Genomic DNA, 14,362 nt, shown 5'->3' on the forward strand with positions numbered 1-14,362 from the left:
TAAAGGAAAGGAGTTTATTGGCAGTAGTGAGGTATGTGGTAAGAGACATGAGACAAGGAGAAGTCAGAGATTATTCACTTTAAATTATAGTTAATTTGCAGAGCAGTAAATGAACCACAGATGGAGATTCGGGAGACGTGCTTAATACATACATTACCAGCTCAGACAGTCATCTTCATTGAATGGTTTGGCTCCAGCATTTTGATGACTAAAAGCTCTTTAACAACACCAGCTCTGCATGGTGCTCTGCAGTGTGAGCTGCAGGTCGCTGTAGGGGCAGCACAGCTGGCAATTACAGCATGGCAGCCCACCAGGAGTGGAGGAACTAGCAGAACATTTCCCTTCACTCTTGCTGGTGGATCTCGGTGGTGGTGGAGGACACCAGGTGCCCATTGACGCTGCCATGCACAATGGCTTTGATCTTTCCATTGGTCAGTTCAGCATATTCTGGAAGAAAATGAAAGGTTAATTATACCAGACTTTGGGGAAACTTCATTTACAGTAATTTACCGGCTACCTCAACTGATTTATCTTTACATGTTTCCCTTTAAGTCAATACTTATTATTGCTCTTTGTGAAATTTACTGACAGAGTCACCCTGGGCCTTGTCCAGGTCGGGGCAAATGAATAGCAAAGCTGCATCGCAGCCAATGCAAATCTGACTTCAGAGCAGATTCACCTGCATGTCCGCAGGTCATGCTCATACCAGAAGAGGAGTTTCCAGACATGCAGATTTTGTTTGCTCTCATGCTCTCAGACTGTTTTAGTCACCACATGGAGTCTTTATGCCTCCTCATCTGCCATGAAAGCTTTAGTCTCGAGCCCAAGCTCAGGCCGTGTCTCACTGGCAGGGCTGTGTGTGGAGCAGCTGTGAGAGCTGAGTGCAGTGCAGCCCTTCTGCAGCTCTGGCACATAAAGTGAAGATGATTTGGAGTCCAATTCGATAGGAAATGACAAAATTAGAGTCACCATAGAGAACAAAATAAAGGATTTTACCTTCAGCTTTTGATTCACACGTTCTTGTTATCCTGCAAAGATGATGAAACAGAGACAAAGCAATGAATGTACTGGTTTTAAGAAGTTTCTCTGCATACCAAGTGGCTCCAGCTTTGTGTTATGATCCATCAAATTAAAATACCAGCCCCTCTGCAGCATGGAACTCACATCTCTGATAAGTGTAAACAAACAAATAAGCTGAACATTGGAATCCCTTCTCATCTGTTCCATCTGGGGAGGCTTGGCCCTACCTGTCCACATTCCCTTCCAGCAGCAGGCGGTAAGTGGAGATTTCCTTCTCCAGGCGTGTTTTAATGCCGAGCAGAACCCTGTATTGGTTGTGTTGCTGCCTGATGTCGTGGCGAAGCTGGCCGAGCTCTTCCTCGCATTTGGAGATGATCTGCTGCATGTTTTGCAGTGCCGCAGCGTAGTAACTCCGAGTGTCAGCCAAGGTGTCTTCCAGCATGTGTTTCTGACAGAGCAGATAACAGCAATTCTACGGTTACGATGCATATAGCATATAATACAGAAATGTCAGCGAATTTGGTCTCTGATCAGAAGATTACAAAAGTTAGACTGTGGTCGTGTGAACACTTATGCAGTGGAATCATTATTCATGTGAAGAGCAGAACCACGACACTGTGCTGTGTGTGCAGAATGAATGGCAAGAGGGGAGTCATTCAGCCCTGCCAAATTCCTTATGCTCGAACACGGTGATCCTGCATTTTCTTTCTCTTCTCCCCTTATTTTGGTTGTTTGTAGGGTGGAATACACATTTTTCACATCCTGCTGATGGTTGTTGAATCTATTTTGCATATTCTGGCAAAGCAGGGCCCCAAATTTCAATTTCAATTTAATAACTACACCAAAATTACATTCAGAATAACTTAAGCAGAGAATTGGTCCAAGGCAGTTCCTAAGAATTTATGATGCAACCGAGGGCAGCCAGAGATGTCTGCCATAGATACCTTACTCATCTGTGCCTGCAGCTCGATGTCCAGGGACTGTAAGGTCCGTGTTAGATCCTTGATCTCGTTCTCACTGCTCTGTATCTGTTCTGGATCAGGGGCTGCTGCCAGGGACACAGCTGTGCTCTGCGGGGCAAAGGCAGGAGAAAAGATCAGTGGTTCTGATCAGTCAGTGCAGCAATGGGGGTGTTTGGAATGAACAGGAAAGGGCTGTTACCAGTTCATTGTACCAACTGTCAAGGCTTTGACGATTCTTTTCGATTATGGCTTCATAATCTTCTCTTATTTCTGCCAGAATCTTGGCGAGGTCTTCAGGAGGCGGCGCATTGACTTTCACATTGACTTTGAAGTCCTGCGATGAGCGGTTTGCTTCCATGTCCTGTTGGTACAGGCAGAGGAAACAGAGAATTTGTTTATGAGAAGGGAATCAGTTTTCATACCTAAACTTGTCTCATCTTCAGCTCCGTCCTCCCACAATGCCCCAGATACTCCTTTCCATCGGGCTAAAGTTAACTGTTACGTATATTCACCGTCTGGGAGCTTTGTGTGGGTAATGCTGTGACATGACTTCAAGCAGGGGCTGATACCTGCTGCCATGGCAGAGCTGTGTGAGAGAAACCAATAAAAGACCGTGTAGGAAGGTCTTGTCAAATAGAGCTCCTGGAAGATGTGTGCACTGAAGCAGGAACGTTTTTGGTTTATTTATCTGTTATGAACCTAAAACTTTTCACGAAAATCTAACAGTAATTCCATATTTCTTAGCCGGTATGTTAATATTTATGGAACTATAACTCAGTTTACAGGATAGTAATGTAAAAGTTCTATGTAATTGTTAAAGGAGTAATTGGATTAAAACATATAATTACTCTGTAAACAACATAATTACAGGACAAGTCGAGCAGGTATGGTAACATTCCAATGCTGTAGCACAATCCTGTGTGCTAGGTACCATTTTCAGAAGCAAAGTAGCACTGCAGGCATGACATCACAGCCTCTGAAATGCAGATCAGCTGGACACAGCCATGGCTCTGTTGGTTGCCTCCATTCCAAGAACTGGTCTGGTGTAGCTGTTCAGTTTATGTCCTTGGTTATGGGGGAGCCAGCCAAGGAAAGCTGCACCTACTGCTGTGTGTGTTTGTGCTCTCCTTTGCAATCCACAGATACTGAGTAGGATGTTTGGCTCTGTATTAGGTAATAACTGAAAACAACATTAGTTGAAGCAAAATGAAAGCAGCATGTTGGCGCACAGTGGTATTATATGAGGGGGAATAACATATTATTGTGGTACAGCTCTGAAAGGAGTCAGAGCAGCGCTATTTTTTCTGACACGGATTATTATCTGTTTAATTGTGCTTAGAATTTTGCAAGAATAAGTAGTTTTACTCGACTCCAGTAACCGCTGTGTTCAGTTTTGATCCTCTGAGGATTCAGCAGCTGCTTTGCTCAGGTCACCCTGACTGAGCAGGAGGGGATAAGGTGACCCGGAGGGGTCCCTTCCAACCTCAACCTGTGTGATTCTGTGAAGTGATATATCCAGAGGGGAGGGGAACATTGTGATCAGTCAAACTGAACAGCAACCAGGAATGTTTCCTGTGCACAACATCTCTCTGTGTATGTATTTCTGAGAACATTTATGTCAAACATGTACATTATTAGCTATGTATGACGAATGAGTAGGTGACTAGAAAAGAGCCCGGGAGAAAACACAGCAAACTGTGATCCTTACTGAGGTCCCAGTGTGACTGGTAACGTTGTACACAAGGTTTAGGCTTCATCTGACTCTCACTGGCTTCTTTAGGAACGTAACTGGGTTCTGAATCATCAATCCCATTTATAGATTATGGATCTTACTCCAAGTTAATTACACGGCAGCACAGATTTATGTGATAAAGTAACTTTTTCTACCTCCTCGTGGTCTTTCCTCCTGAGGATGTGTTCTTCTCTCAAGCCTTCAATTTCCATTTCCAGATCTGTTGTAATAATGGTCAGGCCATCCAGCTCCTTACGCAGGTTCTCAAGATCGCACTGCACTCCCTGCCTCCGAGTCTTCTCTGCTTCATACCTTGGTCAGGAGAAAGAAGGCAAAGCCTGCTCATTGACAATGGACTGCTTCTGGCCTCGCATACAAGTCAGAGCAAAGAAACAGTATTTGCAATTGTTACTGTCTGTGTTTTTTTTGAATGGTCAGTTTTCAACCCCTCAGAGAAAGGAACAGACCAGACGTCTGCATGATTCCCAAGAAGTCTGATTAACAGAAACGTGAACTCCTTTCCTGTGCCAAGATTTGCCTGAAAGCTCTCAGTCCAAGCATTTGGGCTTTTTAGATGGTCTGAGAACTCTTTCAACAGTGGTTTGACCAAGCAAATGTCACTGAGAGCCTGGGAAGCACTAACCCTATGACTGTGATAGAAGTAAGAATCCGAAGCAGAGGATGCTGAAGGACAAAGAATCCAAAGCAGAGGATGCTGAAGGACAAAGAATCCAAAGCAGAGGATGCTGAAGGACAAAGAATCCGAAGCAGAGGATGCTGAAGGACAAAGAATCCAAAGCAGAGGATGCTGAAGGACAAAGAATCCAAAGCAGAGGATGCTGAAGGACAAAGAATCCGAAGCAGAGGATGCTGAAGGACAAAGAATCCAAAGCAGAGGATGCTGAAGGACAAAGAATCCAAAGCAGAGGATGCTGAAGGACAAAGAATCCAAAGCAGAGGATGCTGAAGGACAGGTCTTTCTTGCAGATCTGGGTGGGAGAGGTGATAACTGCAGGAAGTAGATTTGGGCTGGATTAAGGAAGCGTGTGGTGCACAGCAGAGTTAATTGGTGCTGTCGGATGACAGTGTAAATGCCATTTGTCACCAGTATCAAGTGTCTGCTGTAAAACCTGCTCTTCAGGACCTGAACAAAGTATCACAAACAGGGTGACTCGAGTTCAGCAATCATTTGAATGTTTTTCACCCTTTTTTAATCTTTTTTTTTTTTTTTTAATTACTTTTGTTCTGCATTGCTCCTGTTTATCCACCAGAAATCTGCCTTCAAATCAATGTCCTGCTGGATTGTCAGGAAGAAAGATTCAGCTTAATCCTCTGTCAGACTGAACGAGGAAACAAAAGAAGCACTTACTTGAGCCTGAAGTCTTCAGACGCCATGTTGGCGTTGTCGATTTGCAGGAGGATGCTGGCGTTGGTGACCTTCCCATCCTCAATCTGTAAAACAGAGAATCCAAACACAGGGTCAGCATTGCTGCATGCTAACAGTGACTAACCTGTGCTTCCTTATGGATGCCCTCTGCTTGTGTCAAACGTATGAACAGGAGAAGTCAGGAGAGCAAATGAATAGAAGTTTAATTTCCTGATTCGTTTACATACATACAGAAAGTGCACTGTGCTATTCAGTGTACTTGTGAGGTAGCTTTGAGCTCTAAATCCAAGTATGGAAGGCGCAGTATGGCCTTTGGAAGTACTCTAGACCCTCGTACATAATTAGCAGCAGTGACTTTGGGGCATTGTGTCCTGTTCTAACAAATAGGAAAGAGAAGTGTGGCTGCAGCTGCTCAATGCTGCTGCACCAAAACAAGGTGCACTGTGGTCATAGAGAAACCATTCTGTGATCAGAGAGCTCCCAACAATTGTAAGCAGCACTTCCCACACCTCCATGAATCACCGGGACACCAGGAAGAAGGAAAATTGTCCTCAAGTGTCAAACGTTTCCCTCAGTACTGAAAGACTGGAGGAATTTTAACTAATCTCTGCACCAGAACAGACTGTGCATTCCTGAGCAATTAGCAGCACAGTGCAGGTGCTGCCCTGGGACGCACCAAGTCTGACAGTCCCCCAAGTGTGTCACTGCCTGGAATGAGTTGTCAGAGAAGAGACAATCCTTGAACCCATCCTTAGAGAAAGGCACATTTTGCTGCAGGAGGGAATAACCAAGAAGCCATTTTAATTTGTGGGTAATTAATGTGATGATGATTAATAATTAAATGCAAAGTTTCACTCATTTTGCTGGCATTGTGGTAATTGCAATAATTGATAAAGAAAGTGAAAATCCTGTGTGAAATCACTGAATTATCACCTGTAAATAACCCTGTACCAGCAGTGCCTGCCATCAGTGGGGCCGTCGGGCTGACAGCACTATATGGAGTGCATTAGAACTAACACTTTGGGTGCAGCCCATTTGGAAGTGAGGGCTTCGCCACAGTCAGCACGGAGCTTTCAGCCATATCATCTTTCTAAGCCGTTTCAATCTGTTCATTTCAAATCTACATGAAAGCATTGGTATTCCCAATGAACAGCATAAAGTATTCATCTCTGGATCAGCTAAAAAAGAGCATTTATGTGACAGGTATGGAGGCCGACGACCTGAAACTAGAAATAGGTGATGACAATCCTGGCTCTCTGACACGTTGCCTGTGGTCGGAGCGGCTCATCTTCTGCCTGCCGGCAATGCATAACAGCCAGCAAAGCGTTTATCAGGCCCTGAGCTCCATCCACAGAGCTGAGGGACAGCGCTGCTCTCAGGGCCTCTGCAAAAACAATTCTTGGGGTGCTGAGAATGCGAAGGAGCAGATTGCAAAGAGCAGGAGAAAACAGCAGCGTGGCAGCTGGAATGGAATGGCTCTGCTTTCTGCCCTGTGTGGCTGTGCAGTTAATTACGGCGATTAGTCACAGAGATGGTTACAGTGCTAAGTATGTTCATTATGAATACAGATTAATATTATGGTTAAATTTGAAGACACGTGAGTTTGGGAGACTGAAGGAGTTACTGTTGAACATTAATATTAACAACTGGCGAGAACCAGAATTTCTTCTTTTAATTATAGTGAAAACATCCACAAGGAATTTGTCACTGCTATTTCCTTAATTACAATGAAGTATTTTTCCATCTGATTACATAAGCTCATCGGACCCAAAAGTTCTATAGTTTCATCGTCTGCTGCCACAGGAATCGAAGCAATGAAAGGCAGCAGGACATCGAAGGACGGTGCGCATGAAGGAAGGCACTCTGTTCAGGCTGCCTGCTTTTTAATTTGCTTGACTACGTGTACAGTCAGAAGGATCGTGTTCTGCCAGACGTGGTTCTCAAACCACAGTTTCATGTACAGCAATGAGCACCTGGCAGCAGACGAGTGCCTTAATGCTATCAGCCTGCACAGGAGCCCCTCATTGCCCCTCCAGCATTTCTTATTCCCCACTTTCCTCCTCGTGGAGGCAGAGAACGTTCACACCCAGCTCCTGTAACCACTTCCATTTGTATTTCTAACATTCGCAATGTTATTCTTAATTTTCTTTAAAGGAAAGCCATCAGCATAAATGAGGAGCCAGATCCCTTAGAGGAGCACAGAATGGCATAGTTGCTTATAGCTCTGACTTACCTGTCTTTGCATGTCAGTGACGTTTTGCTCGTACTGGTTGAAGTCATGCCTCTTCCCATGGGACTTTGTCCTGTGCCACTCTAGGATGCAGCTTTCCAGCTGAGCGTTGGCTGCTTCTAAGGAGCGCACCTTGTCCAGGTAGGCAGCCAAACGGTCATTCAGGTTTTGCATAGTCTGTTTCTCATTCCCACCCAGGAAGATGCTTTCCCAGTGGTGCTCGCCGAAGCATCCCCAGGATGCCCCTCCTCCGGCAGCCAGACAGAGGGGTCTGCTGGAGGAGAAAGAGCTCAGTGTGCCGCTGGCACCGGCTGCACTTGGAGGTCGGTAAGAAGTTCCTTGCTGGGCCAAACCACACCCTGCGCTACCCCTCAGGGACCCAGAATAGAACTGGAAGGGGCCTGGGCTGGTACTCATGTTTAGCTCCGTTACGGATCTGAGCAATGTTTGCCTGACTCGCACTGAGCAGCTCCTTAGCCTTCCCTGAGCGGCTTTATGCCTTTTCCTGTGGGAGTTCCCTGCGATGAATGACTACAGCGAGATTGTGTCATCATGAAACGTGCTTCCTCTTGGTCAATTTTGAAGCATTTATGAGCCTGCACACACTGTTGTTATTATTTGGAATCGCAGCCACACACCAGATTCCTTTTGCTTGTTTTCTTTCTTTTTTTTCTTCGCTTTTCATATTATAATTGTGAGGTGTGGCTAAAAGCAGTAGGTGTGGAACCGGATCGGCTCAGCCTCGGACTGTTTACTAAAACCCAGCGGTGAATGCGTTGTGTTCTCGTGTTCGGAGGGGGAGCAGTCACCTGTCACAGGGCAGGGTGAGGCAGGGGCTGCTGTGCCGGGACGCTTTGCTGCTGCTGCTGGAAATCTCAGCTTCCGAACTGCGGCACCGTGAGCCCTGAGGCACCGCGTGTCCTGCGGGCTGACATGATGCTCCCAGCAGCTCCAGCCTGTGTAAGGAGTGAGATTTAACAGGGAAATTAACCCAGCTCCGTCCCGCAGCTGCAGCTGAGCCCATTTCCCACCGATACACACCAGGATCAGACCCTTCACAATCTTTCCTACTCGTTTTACTCATGATTCGATCTGCATCATATTTCAATTTCAGCGGCCTTATTGAAACAGATAATAAAGCAGGAATTTATTGTCGTTGCTAATGTGAATACTATAAGGATATTTATAGCAGTAGAAAATACACAGAAGTTTGTTTTAATACTCCAAAAGCTGCGGTGGGGGGCGGCCGGGAAGCAGCGGGGGATGTGTGTCCGTACAGCGGTCTGCATCCCGGGCACGGCTGGAGGGATGCTACGGGATTGTACCGGCCTGGGGGCAGCCGGCACAATCCTTCTTTATTCCGTGTTTAAATTGAAATCCGGCAGCTCTGAAGCTCCGCGCTTCGCTCAGCTCTGCGGGGCCGGGGAGATGGAGCTGGGCAGGGATCGGGCTCCGCCTGGTGGCTCGGGGCTGCTTTGCGCCTCAGCTGCTGATGCTCCGTGTTCTTTCCTATTTCTCATACACTTGATGGTACAGAAATGCTAAGAATATTCTCATAACAGCTACAGCTGTCACCTGCTGTTGGTACCGACACTTCGCTGTCAGCACTGCAGCTTGAGAGTTACAAGGGCTTGAAGTGCCTGGCAGAAATGCAGAGCTAACTGCAGTAAAACATGCAAGTAGGATGGAACCAATGATATCCGGCTGTTCAGTTCATCTGATCTCCACAAAGCTTAATTTCACACTAAGTTTTCTAGTCCGGCAGTTCACTAAGATAATGGTCTGTGAAATATGATGGATCCATCCCTGACATGGAGTCAGGGCGAGGTGTTGCCGGCAGGGACCCTCCAGCCCCAGCCCCAGCCCCTGCATGGCACAGAGCTCTCCCACAGGTGGCAGCTGACACAGGATGAGGTGACAGCACACTATAAATGTCTCCTCTGAAACTGAGCTTTTTTAAGTTGGAAAAGACATCTCCCGGTTTTCCACAAGCACAAACGTGAAGGATCCGTGGGAAAGACCAGAAATCTTCATTCAGAACCCGGCACAATTCTGCGGCTGTTTCTTATGGAGCTCGTTTTCAGCCGGCTGTGCAGCCCGTGCAGAACGCAATGAAAGCAATGGGCAGAGTAGGAAAATAAAGAGGCCGTCAGCAGGTGGCACCGTGGGATGAAGCTGCTGTGGATGATGCTCCCCGAGCCGTGGAGCTGCTGCAGGTTGGTGCTGCTGGGAGCGCTGTTGTGTGAGTGTGTGACAGCCCCGATGGGAGGTAAAGTGTGTGACAGAGCGTCAATGGAAACAGTTTCATTCACACCGACTGAGGATGTGGCTGTTTAATGCTCGTTTTGATAAAATCCTGGCAGCCAAAGTGCTGATGCTTGGTTGTGTGTTACTGCCAGGGCAATATGTTAGTTACTGCTATTAGCAGGATTCTAATATACTACTAGGGCATAACAGCCCCTGTGTGTCTTCTATCAGCAGCAGTTAATGCCATTCTGTCTTCTAGTGGAGTTTTGTGGCTGTTGGTGGAGATGGAGTCTGTGGGAATTAGTGTTATTTCTTTCTGGTGTGATGCTGTGTGTCCTCAGGGTGTGCTTTGACGGGAAGAACTTGAGCTGGGTGGCAGGCAAGAACAAAATCTGGATTTCACAAGTTGTGCCTGTTGAATTCAGAGCTTGAGGGTGTTTTGTGTGATCTTTTTTCATATTAACTTCTGCTTCCTGGGAGAACCCGATGGCACTTCATATCTGCCCTTTTATCACTGCCTTTCTAATGGCTCTTCAGGTTGTGCTGCCGTTATACATGGAGGTACCTACATGTCACACAGCATGTTGGGATGCAGGGAGGGCTGGGACTGCAGAAAAACAACATCAGACCAAATTCATTTGCAGAAGCAGGAGAGAAACTTTATTGTGTTGGGGCTTTCATAAGGATACCGTACAGAAATGAGCAGATGTCTCTGACCAATGGAGCCAAATTATTGCATAGAAAGGGAGAGAAATTTGAGGAAAGACATGAAGCTGGTGCACACTTTTTGGGTTACATTCTTGTGTTCTAGCAAAAGTAACAACACGTTTCTGTAAGCATTAGCCAGTGGTTGGGCTGCCCTTCTTATAGCTGGTCCAGCGCAGGTGGTGTCATTGCAAGAGAGGATTCGGTATTTCTGTATTATAATCTATCTCCTGTCACGACCGGGCCTTCCCTCACCTTCTGTGCCCCCACGGGCTCTTCCAGCAGCACTTGCTGTGGCAGGAGAAAAAAAGATCATCAACCTTATGGGACAAGGCACATTGCCAACATACAGAAGAGCCACACAATGTTTCTTTGTTTGTTCATTTCCTGGCAAGATTTTTTTCCCACATGGCAGAGGAGGAGCTGCCTCTGCACCTCATCTTCCCTTCCTGCTGGTCCACATCCAGTAAAGCTTCCCGCTTATGAAACAGGAGAGATAAAGATATAAGCAGTGCACACTGCAGGGCAGATTTGGATCTCTCGCAGGTTGTATGAATCAGTGGAGGAAGTGAGGAATCTCTGTGAGATTGCCATGTTTTAGAGCAGTCAGTGCAATCATTCTGCAAGCTACTGGGGTCAAAAGTGCACATAAAATAAGATAAAGTGTTGTGCTTTCCTCTCCCGATGGGAAAGAAGGTGTCATTGCAAAGAGAATACAATCTGTGTCACTGAGAAGAAATACCAGCAAAAAAAGCGTATTTAATTCTATTGCTTGAACTCTTTCCCACCCCTCAAGTCACATTTTTTACTTACCATCCTTAGGGTTCACTCCTGACATCCTGCAGAAAAGAAGAGAACTTTGGTCAATGACCAGCACTGAGTTTGTCCACTGACACAATTGGGAAGTGCTGTGTGTGCAGCCCTTACTCTGCTGTTACCTGTGCTCATGTCAGGGCTCTGAAGGGCACTGCTATATACTCTATAGAAAACGTGGCCATCAGTGAGACCACTTGTTAGCCCTGATTAGTCTCAAAATGTCATAATCTAAAGCAGCATAAGGGGCTGATTCCCTCTCAGAAATAGAAGTAATTCCTTGTGTAGATCAGCACAAGAAAGGGGCAGTAAATGTTAGACTTAATGTCGGTTGTGGTCTATACGCAATCCTATTATAGCTTCTGGGTGTGTGATGACAAATATTTCCACCTTTGTGCACAAGTGCAGAAAAGCAAGAGAAAGATCCTGGGAGCAAACTTGTGAGTGCTTTGTTAGGCTGAAGGCAGTGATTCCAGCCCAGCAAGAGGATTACGTGAGACGTGTATGGGGCCTGGTGCCTTCTGTAGTACACTGCAGTCAACATGCCTGCATTTATAGTTTCAAATTATCACGCAACTGATCTGCAGATGTAGTTTGACTGATAGCAGCTCCCGGGATGTTGCCGAGCATCCGTGTTGCCAGCGCTCAGCAGGCTGTGTATGCAATCAGTGTAATTTAGTAATCTGGAGTCAGCCTAACAACCACAAATTACTGCTTTACAATGTGCCCTGTTATTAACCTTATCTAACCATCACCGGATTAGGATATAGTAACGTACTGAGAGTCCTGGGTCTCCAGCAGCTGGCGGTACGTGGCAATCTCCTGCTCCAGGCGGCTCTTGATGTCCATGAGCATTCTGTACTCCTGGTTCTGGCGTTCCATGTCGCATCTGATTTCACTCAGTTGTTCCTCAACGCTGGTGATGAGGTTCTGGATTTGTGCCAGCTGTGCGCAGTATCGTCCTTCTGTATCTCGCAGGTTGGCTTCCAGTCCAGCTTTCTAATGCAGGAAGACATTAGAACGGGTTGTCATACGGATTCATCCCACAGATGGAACCTAAGGGGAAGCAAGGGGGGGGAAGGGGCAGGGGAGGCTTCTGGCAGTGGCCTGTGATGTGCTGGGCACAGCTCCATACCATGCTCATCTGTGACTGCAGCTCGATCTCCAGGCTCTGCACCGTGCGCCTCAGTTCCGTGATCTCCGATTTGCTGGTCTGTATCTGCTCAGTGTGGGTGGCAACTTCACGGTTCAGCTCATCAGTCTGAAAGGAAAGAAAAAAGCACGTGCAAAATTAAATGCAAATAAATGTTAAGCTTATCCCTTCTGCTGCAGCAGCAGTGATGAGGCAGCGCCCCAGTTCGATGTCTGCTGACATAACCATACCTGAGTGAGGAACCACGCCTCAGCATCCTTACGGTTCTTCTCAGCCAGAGCCTCGTACTGCTCCCTCATCTCCGAGAGGATCCTGGTCAGGTCGATGCCAGGAGCAGCGTCCATTTCCACGTTGACTGTTCCACTGAGCTGATTGGAATACTCCTTCATTTCCTGCGTGGGCAAGAGGTGGGGGACACAAAGGAGATTATGCTCTGTATCCTGCCATGCTTTCTGCCAGCAGCAGTCCATGCAGTGCTAAGTAGCATGTCCTTAGTAATGTTGCCATTCTGATTTTATTCGATAAATTCCAAGGGAAGTAATTTCCCCTCTGCACCTCTAACAGCACTCACCTCCTCATGGTTCTTCTTCAGGTAGGCCAGCTCCTCCTTCAGGCTCTCGATCTGCATCTCCAGGTCGGCCCTGGACAGGGTCAGCTCGTCCAGCACCCTGCGCAGCCCATTGATGTCAGACTCCACGCTCTGGCGCAGGAACAGCTCGTTCTCATACCTGCAGCGTTACAAAGAAACAAGCGTTGGCAGATGCACCAGTCTGTATGCAGTGGAGCCTTAAATCAAAAACCCCAAACTATTCCTGGTGTCTTTTTGCCTGTGATTCAGGCTACCACAATAGTTAAGAGCATCACTAAAAAACTAAGACGTGATTTATTTGTATCTATGAGCAGCCCAGTAATCTGGTCACTGTGTTCTGACCCTTCATCACATCATTTTCTGTTTGGCCAGAGATTTTTCATTAGAAGTCATTGATGAAAAGCATCTCTCTGTAATTTGGAAATACATCTTTCAGTGGCTGAGGAACTTTATTTCCTGGATAAGAAGTGATACTGCACCTCAGAAAGCTGCTCTGAGAACGAGAAAAGGAGAGAGAGGACAGATGTGTATCAGGGCAACTTACTTCAGTCTGAAGTCATCTGCAGCCAGCCTGGCGTTGTCGATCTCCAGAACAACTCTGGAATTGTCGATAGTGGCTGCGAGGATCTGACAGTCAGAAAAACAGAAACAAAACACTGAATTCTGTGATCTGAGCCCATTTTGCCATGTTGTTACCTTCTACAACTGTTTTAATTGCAGAAACCATCCCATTTTCAGGATGCAACCTTTGCTTTTTAAATTAAGAAGAATTAGAATGGTTGGTCTGCTCAGAACCACAGGGAGCTTTAGTTTGAAGAATTCCAGATTGATTTTCTAATTGTTTCCCTTGATTTCAGAGATGTGCACATTGCATTTCCACAACTCCAATGCATTCTTGTAACTCCCCTAATTGTGAACATCATACCTTCTCTCGGAGCTCTTCAATGATCTTGTAGTAGTTGCTGTAGTCTCGGGCTGGGCTGGTGGGAGCTTCCTTCTGGTACCAGTCACGGATTTTGACTTCTAACTCTGCATTTGCATCTTCCAGAGCTCGTACCTTCTGCAGGTACGTGGCCAGGCGGTCGTTCAGGTTCTGCATCGTAATCTTTTCATTGCCAGAAAGGAGGCCATCACCTCCACCAAAGGCACAGCTAGCATCAAAGCCTCCACCAAAGCCAGCTCCTCCACCCAAGCCGCAGACTGCACCTCCACCAAAGCCGCCGTAACCTCCTCCATAACCACCGCCAAACCCGGCGCAGGATCCACCCCCATAACCGCCTCCTACGGAGGAGACGAACCTCGAGACGGAGACTCCCCGGCCTCCAGAGCCCCCGTGGATGCTCGGGGCGCGGTAGGAGCCCCCGACCCGCACCGAGGACATGCGGGAGCTGCCGCTGCCAGCAGCTCCAAAGCCCCCAGCACCGCTAGCAAAGGAGTTCTGCACGGTGTAAGTCGTCATGGCTGCAGCACAGGAGGAGCTGGGTACTCAGCAAAGTGCAGAGCAGGAAAGCGTGTGCCTTGGGT

The 14,362-nt window shown here is 46.9% G+C and overlaps 2 protein-coding genes across 2 annotated transcripts; both read right to left on the minus strand.

Moving 5' to 3' along the window:
- Positions 1 to 8,014, minus strand: KRT23 (keratin 23). The gene is made up of 8 exons (XM_015885801.3): positions 7,335 to 8,014; positions 5,084 to 5,166; positions 3,870 to 4,026; positions 2,182 to 2,343; positions 1,965 to 2,090; positions 1,248 to 1,468; positions 997 to 1,028; positions 1 to 447 (listed from the first exon to the last, which is right to left on the minus strand). Exons 1-8 carry the CDS (start codon positions 7,746 to 7,748, stop codon positions 344 to 346), a joined length of 1,299 nt encoding a protein of 432 aa, XP_015741287.2. The 5' UTR covers positions 7,749 to 8,014; the 3' UTR covers positions 1 to 343.
- A 2,197-nt stretch (positions 8,015 to 10,211) lies between these two features.
- On the minus strand, positions 10,212 to 14,353 carry LOC107325286 (keratin, type I cytoskeletal 19-like). Its single transcript, XM_015885983.3, has 8 exons — positions 13,764 to 14,353; positions 13,383 to 13,465; positions 12,821 to 12,977; positions 12,480 to 12,641; positions 12,232 to 12,357; positions 11,875 to 12,095; positions 11,097 to 11,122; positions 10,212 to 10,574 (listed from the first exon to the last, which is right to left on the minus strand). Exons 1-8 carry the CDS (start codon positions 14,295 to 14,297, stop codon positions 10,507 to 10,509), a joined length of 1,377 nt encoding a protein of 458 aa, XP_015741469.2. The 5' UTR covers positions 14,298 to 14,353; the 3' UTR covers positions 10,212 to 10,506.
- Positions 14,354 to 14,362: the final 9 nt, after the last annotated feature.

Source organism: Coturnix japonica, unplaced genomic scaffold, assembly GCF_054131305.1.
Source record: "Coturnix japonica strain WE unplaced genomic scaffold, WE-NBRP24 Scf049, whole genome shotgun sequence".
NCBI lineage: Eukaryota > Metazoa > Chordata > Aves > Galliformes > Phasianidae > Coturnix > Coturnix japonica.